Source organism: Pteropus vampyrus, unplaced genomic scaffold (assembly GCF_000151845.1).
Source record: "Pteropus vampyrus isolate Shadow unplaced genomic scaffold, Pvam_2.0 Scaffold256, whole genome shotgun sequence".
Classification (NCBI taxonomy): domain Eukaryota; kingdom Metazoa; phylum Chordata; class Mammalia; order Chiroptera; family Pteropodidae; genus Pteropus; species Pteropus vampyrus.
Window position 1 is genome coordinate 717,525 of NW_011889037.1, and position 7,320 is coordinate 724,844.

At 63.3% G+C, this 7,320-nt stretch overlaps 1 protein-coding gene across 4 annotated transcripts; it reads left to right on the plus strand.

Moving 5' to 3' along the window:
• On the plus strand, positions 1-4,960 carry TSTA3 (tissue specific transplantation antigen P35B). 4 transcript variants are annotated; one of them, XM_011374911.2, is made up of 11 exons: positions 1-112; positions 1,052-1,208; positions 1,543-1,657; positions 2,737-2,865; positions 2,944-3,017; positions 3,217-3,350; positions 3,473-3,537; positions 3,845-3,911; positions 4,026-4,105; positions 4,309-4,408; positions 4,603-4,960. In XM_011374911.2, the coding sequence occupies exons 1-11, from the start codon at positions 1-3 to the stop codon at positions 4,656-4,658; spliced, it is 1,089 nt and encodes a 362-aa protein (XP_011373213.2). In that variant the 3' UTR covers positions 4,659-4,960. The 4 variants fall into 4 exon arrangements, 3 of the variants coding, with proteins under 3 accessions (XP_011373213.2, XP_011373214.1, XP_023376105.1); XM_011374912.2 differs by having other exon boundaries at positions 16-93; XM_023520337.1 differs by lacking the exon at positions 1-112 and adding an exon at positions 164-267.
• The last annotated feature ends 2,360 nt before the right edge of the window (positions 4,961-7,320 follow it).

Below are 7,320 nucleotides of genomic sequence, written 5' to 3' on the forward strand. Positions count from 1 at the left end.
ATGCCGTGGGAGGGCCCCGCCTCTCCGCCTAGCCCCGCCCCTTCCGCTCGACCTCTGCGCGCGGCTGGGGGATTTAGCCATCGCCGGCTGCAGGTCCTGAGCTGCCTGGCAGGTGGAGTAGGGGGCGGGTGGGGTAGGGCGCTGGTGAGACGGCTCTGGCTACCTAGGGAACTCCCGAGGGCGCGGCCTGGCGAGCCGGGGCCAGGCCCTGGGAACTGTGACAGAGCGCTGAGGGGTGCTGGGACCTCGGGGTCGTGGGAGGAGCCGGTGGGTGTGGGAGCGGACCCGCGGGCATGGAGGTAGCCCTGGGCCTGAGGAGTGATGGGGGCGTGGTAGGGGGCTTGGCCGCTGTGGGGTCTTCCCCACAGGCCTGTGCGGTCGCGAGCAGCAGATGTCTGGACAGGGCCCCTCTGGTCGGGGCTGGACGCGGGATCCTGCAGCGGGGTCAGAGGCGTCCTGTAGGGGACCAAGCAAATTTCCACCCCCTAGGATAGGGTTCTCGAGGGTGGTGGTGCACCTGAGGTCCCTCCAGTTCTGAGCCAGAAGCACGACCTACCCAGGAGGAACTGGGCCGGCAAAGGCTTTCAGCGACCAGGCGGCCGCCGGTTCCTCGTCTGTAACACACAGGCTTTAGCCGGGAGCCCCCAGCCCCAAAGTTATCTGCCTCCCATCGTGTCAGCCCAAGGGGAGCCAGTGCTCCCTGTCTCAGCCCAGTGGGGGTCTGTGTTGGGCCTACAGGGTGGGACCTGCACAGGCTCTCCTGGCTGGTGGTAGCCCGGAGGCCCCCGCTTGGTTCTAGGCAGAAGGCTCCCTGAGGAATGGGGCTGGGAGGAGAGGATGATTCGGTCCAGCTGGGTCTCTCTGGTCCCCAGTGGGCGTCTCTCCTCCCGAAGCGCATCATCCTGTGCCAGTTGCCCCAGAGAGCCCTGTGCCAGCCCTTGAACAGTTGTGGGGCCCAGGGCCAAGGGCAGTGACCCCAAGCAGGGGCATCTCAGGGGAGTTGATGATGTTGGGAGCACGATGGCCTCAGCCTCGCCCTTTGGCCCTACAGGTGCAGCTGACATGGGTGAGCCCCGGGGGTCCGTGCGGATCCTGGTGACAGGGGGCTCTGGGCTGGTGGGCAGAGCCATCCAGAAGGTGGTAGCAGATGGGGCCAGGCTGCCCGGAGAGGAATGGGTGTTTGTCTCCTCCAAGGACGCCGACCTCACGTGAGTGGGCCCATTCCTAGAGCGCCCCCATAGGCCACTTCAGACAGAGCTCCGAACCAGGCCTGTCCTTGAGCTTGGTGGCCTCATGTCTGCACCCTCCGCACCAGATGGCTGGTGTGGCCTGGGTGGGTGCAGTTCTGCTCCTAGGCAAACACCCTCCCATCTCTTCCTGGAAGCCAGCGCCCTCACAGCGGCCGGTGCCTGAACTGGCCACTTTCCCTTTGGCAGTCTATCCGCCATCAGCCCTGTCCAGTTTCTGCCCCCAGTACCTCAGTCCCAGGGTGCTAGTTCCCTCAGGCCTTCAGGGGACCCCTGATGGCCCGGCTCCTTCCAGGGACGCTGCACAGACCCGAGCCCTGTTTGAAAAGGTTCGGCCCACACACATCATCCATCTTGCCGCGATGGTGGGAGGCCTGTTCCGGAATATCAAATACAATTTGGACTTCTGGGTAAGTGAGGGACCCAAACGAGTGCTGCAGCCAGGAGCTGGGCTCTGGGAACTTCCTGGCCAGCTTCCCACGTTCATGTTCTGGCCCCAGGAAGTCCCTGGGGGTCAGGGCTAGGCACAGCCTGATGGGGGCCCCCAATGACCCACACTTGATCTGTAGGAAGAGGGGCATACAGGCGGACCTGGGACATTTGACCTAATATGACCCGACTGGTGGGTTCGGGGAGCTGAGAGGAGTCAGTGTTCTGTGTGGCTTGGGGCTGCTCCCTGTCTCCACTCCGGCCTGCTCCCAGGATCTCTCTAATCCCACTGCACTAAGCGAGTCCCAGCACGCGCTCCAGGGTACAGAGGTGTGAACTGGGTGCTGGGTCTGCGCTGTGTGCCCCGTGGTGGGGGGCAGGAGGAGATTGGGGTTCCGCAGGCTGCACTGCTGCACCGTCTCCAGGCAGCTGGCCTTGGCATGGTTTGGCCCTGCATCAGGCACTGGGGTGGCAGAGGCTCAGACCGGATTCTGCCCTGGGGGCCCCTGTCACCCTGGGCCCACCTTGTCTCAGCCACAGCCTTCCCAGCAGGCTGCCTAACTGCCACCTCTCCCTTCTCCCCAGACCAGTCCAAATGCCCTGGCCGTCTCATATCCAATTTCCAGAAGGAGAGGTGGGGCCCCAGGAGTGTGGGGCTGGCCCAAGGCTTCACTGCTCCTAGGCACCTGTGGGGCTGGTGGCTGGAGGGGCCCCTTCTACCTCAGGGCCAGATCACGCGAGCTCTATTCCTCCCTCAGCAGCCCGTGTGGATGGGGCCCAGCCTTGAGCTGAGGGGTGCAGCCCCCCTCCGGGACCCTGGGAAGGCAGGGCCAGACCCTCCTACAGCCCCAGAAGGGTTCTGCCAGCTATGGGTGTAATAGGACAGGGGGGCAAGCAAAGACTCCATCCTGCCCTGGGGAAGCAGTTAGGACAAGGAGGCTCAGGTACTGCCCAGGTCGGAGGGCCAGGGTATGTCTCGCTTCCGCTGAGGGAGCAGGTAAGGGCTGGGGTCTTGCCTGGAAGGCCTGAACCCGTCACTGACCCCCCCACCCCCATCAAGAGGAAAAACATGCACATCAACGACAACGTCCTGCATTCCGCCTTCGAAGTGGGAGCCTGCAAGGTGGTCTCCTGCCTGTCTACCTGCATTTTCCCTGACAAGACCAGCTACCCTATCGATGAGACCATGGTGAGAGGGGAGGCCGGCTGGGGGCGGGGCCTGGGCTGGGGCGGGGCCTGGAAGCATAGGTTTTCTCTGCTCCGCCAGATCCACAACGGGCCCCCGCACAGCAGCAACTTTGGCTATGCCTACGCCAAGCGGATGATTGACGTGCAGAACAGGTCCTCCACCTGTCCACCTGGGGCCAGCCAGGAGTGGGGGAAGAGGGCCGCGTGCCCCCGGGTGGGTGGGGCCTTGCGGGTACCCGGTGGGCCTCCCCGCCCTCATCTCCCTCGCTTGCCAGCCTCCGGCTAAGAAGCCAGGAAGGGGTGGGTGGGTGGTCCCAGGGCGAGGGCCAGAGGACACGCGGTGCCTCTGCAGGGCCTACTTCCAGCAGCACGGCTGCACCTTCACCGCGGTCATTCCCACCAATGTCTTCGGGCCCCACGACAACTTCAATATTGAGGACGGCCACGTGCTGCCGGGCCTCATCCACAAGGTGCACTTGGCCAAGAGTGAGTGCCTGCCGCCCAGCACCGACCAGGTCACGGTCCTCTTGGGGTTCCTGGGTCTCAGCTGGGAGGAGTGTGGTGGCTGGCACAGCCAGCTCTGACACCCGCCCTCCCCGAATCCACAGGCAGCGGCTCAGCCCTGACGGTGTGGGGCACAGGGAGGCCTCGGAGGCAGTTCATCTACTCCCTGGTTCGTGCAGGAGGGTGCACGGTTGTCCCCACAGTGTCTCCCTGGGCCTGCCATGCTGGTTGTGGGGAGGGTCTGAGCCCCTGTAGGCGCCTGGCCCCATGGAAGTTTTGGGTGCAGCTCTGAACTCAGTGGGAGAAAGGACTCGGCCATTGGGGCAGAGCTGGCCGAGGACTGCCCAAAGGGAGGAGCCCCTGGCCCTAGTGGGGCCTGCCCTATGCCCCCCCTGGACAGGTATGCGCAGGAGAGGTGCCCTGTGCTCTCGTTTGGCCGTCACTGGTGGCCTTTAACCCTGCCTGTCTGATGCCAGGACCTGGCCCGGCTCTTTATCTGGGTCCTGCGGGAGTACAGTGAGGTGGAGCCCATCATCTTGTCAGGTGGGCATCCTGCAGCCCCACCCCACCGCATCTGTGGGACGTTCTTGGGGGAGGGGGTAGCAGGGGCCAGGCAGAGGGAGCCTGACCCTGTCCAGGACCTCTTTCTCCCCACAGTGGGCGAGGAGGACGAGGTTTCCATTCAGGAGGCAGCCGAGGCTGTGGTGGAGGCCATGGACTTCCACGGGGGCATCACCGTATCCTTTGGCATATCTAGTGGGCACTGGGGGCCTCCCCTCCCTGCCAGAGGCTGTGGTCTGGTCTGGCACATGGTGGTGCTCACCCTGGCCGCTGGGGCTTGGTATGCCGCTCTGTCCCAGAGCTCCCCAGGGAAAGGCAGAGGAAGGTGGAGGAGGGGGTGGGGGCTGCCCTTCTGCTCTGACCTTGACCAGGCCCCCAGTTTGATACGAGCAAGTCAGACGGGCAGTTTAAGAAGACAGCCAGTAACAGCAAGCTGCGGGCCTACCTACCGGACTTCCAGTTCACGCCCTTCAAGCAGGGTGAGGCCCCTGCCCCCCCCCCTGGGCCTCAGCTTTCTACTGCCACCTGGGGGTGGATGCCTTGCCATTTGGGTCTTCAGACCTTCATCTGGGCCGCAGGACACAGGGGTGACTGCCTTACATCACTGGGGGCGGCACCCTCCCTACCTCCCATGGAGGTCGGTGCAGCTCTGGCCCTCGCCTGCCCTCTGCAGCCGTGAAGGAGACCTGTGCCTGGTTCACCGACAACTATGAGCGGGCCCGGAAGTGAAGCATGGCAGGGCCGGCGCCCGCCTCCCTTAGGCCAGTCAGCTGACAGAGCCCAGTGGCAACCACCCTCAGTCCCTGCCAGGAGTCCAGGGCACTGCCCACGGCGTGGGCCCACATTCCACGCCTCCGCCAGGGTGGCTCCCGGAAGCTGTCCAGCAGGGCCACCACTCCTGTTCACCCTCAGGGATCCCAGGCCTGGCCAGGCCTAGCAGCTGGCTCCCCAGCGCCAGTGCCCGAGTTCTGAGCGTGTCTACTGATCTTGCTCTCCCACCCCCGGGAGCCAATAAAGTGCATTTCACAGGCCTGGTCCTGGCAGCTCTGTGCCCCCTGTGCCCTACACCAGGCACTGCCTCCCCGAGCCTGGCCAGCCCCAGGACCCACTGTCTCCCTGTTGACCGCTCAGCCTCCAAGAGCTGCTGGCCAACTGTCCCTGGGGCGGCGGAAGCCAGAGATATGGAGAGGCAGGTGTGTGGGCAGGAAGCAGGCAGGCCTCGGGGGTGAGAAGGGGTGGACTGTTGGCCAGTGGGATATAGGCAGAACATTTCCTGCTGAGGCCATGGCCATGAGCAGGCCTGATGACCTGCGCTCCCTTGAGCTCCCTTCAGCCCCAGGGCTTTTGGGGAAAGAGGCTGGATCTGGCAGAGTGGGGTGGATCTGAGGGGAGGATGGTGAGTGGGTGGCTCAGCCTTTCCTGGGACTGTAAGAGACAGATGGGCCCGGCCTGGGTGATGGGGCCTCGCCTGCCCTTCTCCCACAGACAGTAACAGGTGTCACCCGGGAGTGCCCGCTGGGCCTTGTGGGCAGAAAGGCGAGTGGCACGGGCTTCCCATTCTATTTGAGCAGGGCAAAGTCCAGACAGGTTGAATGACAGGTACCCTGGCCAGCCAGTCAGTGCTGGGCCATGGGTCTAGGAGTACCCAGCTCCAAAGCCCCCCAGGCCAGTGCCTGATGGACTGCCTGCCCGGGACCAGGCACCTTCCCTGGCCTGAGGCCTGCCTTTCCTCAGGGCCCCTCCTGCCCGGGGCCCTTTGCCACCTTCGTGCCGATGACTCCCAGCTTTCTTCTTACCCAGATGTGCCTGCCACGTCCATTCCTTCCTACCACTCATCCAGGTGGTGGTGGCCGTCTTCCCTATTCCAGGCACACGAGTCCCAAACTCTGTTCCCGAGTCCAGCTGCCCTCACTGCATTCGTCATCACCTCCTCGCTCTCCGGCAAGCCCAGGTGTTCATTCCTTGGGCCTCCCCAGCTGGCCCCAGTGCCCTTCTCGTGTCAGTGCCTCCCTGCCTTTTAGGTTCCAGCTGAGGTCCTTTCTCTCTGAACCCCCACATTGCTATGCAAGGTTGCCCATCCGCTGTCCGGAAACTCCTGGGAGCCCCTTCTCCCCTCGGGACTTGGAGCTCCAGGCCCCAGGTCCGCCCTTTGCTGATGAAGGCTCTGCCTGTGTCAGGGTTGGGCGGGGGGCGGGGGGGGGCGGTGCCTGAGGTGGAGCTGGATCAGCCAGGTGAGAACAGTGGAAAGGAGGCCTGGCACAGAAGAGTCCTGGACACACCTAGCAGGACACAAGTGGTGGTTGTGTGTCCTCAGTGTCCTCTAGGTTGTCCCGTGTGTATTTACCATAGAGGGGCTTTCTCCCCAGACAATGCATGTCCTCAGGCTGAGGGTCAGCTGTCAGGTCAGCTGCCATGTGGCACTCATCCCTGCCCAGAGTAGGGCCACAGTGGAGGCAATGTTGAATGAAATTAGGGAATTTCATTATTGATGAGCTTAGAAAATATCAAAGTAGAGTTTAAAAGAAAAAAATCCTTAGAATACAATCTTAAACTTGGCAAACTACTTTTTTAAAACCCCACAATAACAGATCCTCAAGCCTTATTTTCCCCGTGTCAAGTAGAACTTACAAGCACACCCCACACACATCCCCACCTACCCCTGTCCGTCTCTTAAGATAGCCCCCGGCCCAGAGTCAAGCACTCCATCACTCCCAGAACCAACAAGAGGGGCCAGGTCTCTGCTGAGGCCCCAGGCCTAGGGAAGGCCTGCCTCCTTCCCTCAGCTTCCTGGGAGGCCCACGGAACCCGGTATCTGGTCTGGCTGGAGTAATTTCTTTAACAAAAAAGCTACAGACACCTGCTCACACATTTCACTGGCAGTGCTGATTTTATGCTGTCACCTCGAGCCGCTGCGGCTTGGGGAGTATCTGACCACAAGCTCTGACCAGGTAGCGCCCTGTCTTTCCCACCCGAGTCCACTCCCAGGTTCCAAATGGAGGATCCGGGCTCTCTCTCAGTACGGTGCTTTCGCCCAGAGAAGCAAGCGTGCGGCTGGCAGGGCCGGAATGTGGACCGTGTTTACCGGTCTTTCATCAGAGTTAGGGCGCATGTCCCTCCTGGAAGCTCAGCTGTCAAGCGACCACTGATCGGTAGCCTCCCGAACTGGACAGCCAGCACGACTCGCTGTCATCCCCATCACCGCAACCCAGGCCTTCTGCCCGCCGCGAGGGAGGATCCGGGGCGCCTCGGCCCTGCCACTTGCGGTGCCCCGCCCCAGGGAGCTGCGAGCCGCAGAGCGCCAGCCCGGAGCCGGGCGGGAGGGGCGGGGCGTGCTGCCCGGCAGCCAATGGACGAGGACGGGGCGGGGCGGGGCGGTGCAGCCCATTGGCGG

Bases quoted from the DNA above. Each gene is read 5' to 3' on its own strand.
- TSTA3 (XM_011374911.2), top strand. From the start codon at position 1: ATGCCGTGGGAGGGCCCCGCCTCTCCGCCTAGCCCCGCCCCTTCCGCT. The intron at 1,658-2,736 runs GTAAGTGAGGGA...ACCCCCATCAAG, and splicing joins AATACAATTTGGACTTCTGG to AGGAAAAACATGCACATCAA. The intron at 3,018-3,216 runs GTCCTCCACCTG...GTGCCTCTGCAG, and splicing joins ATGATTGACGTGCAGAACAG to GGCCTACTTCCAGCAGCACG.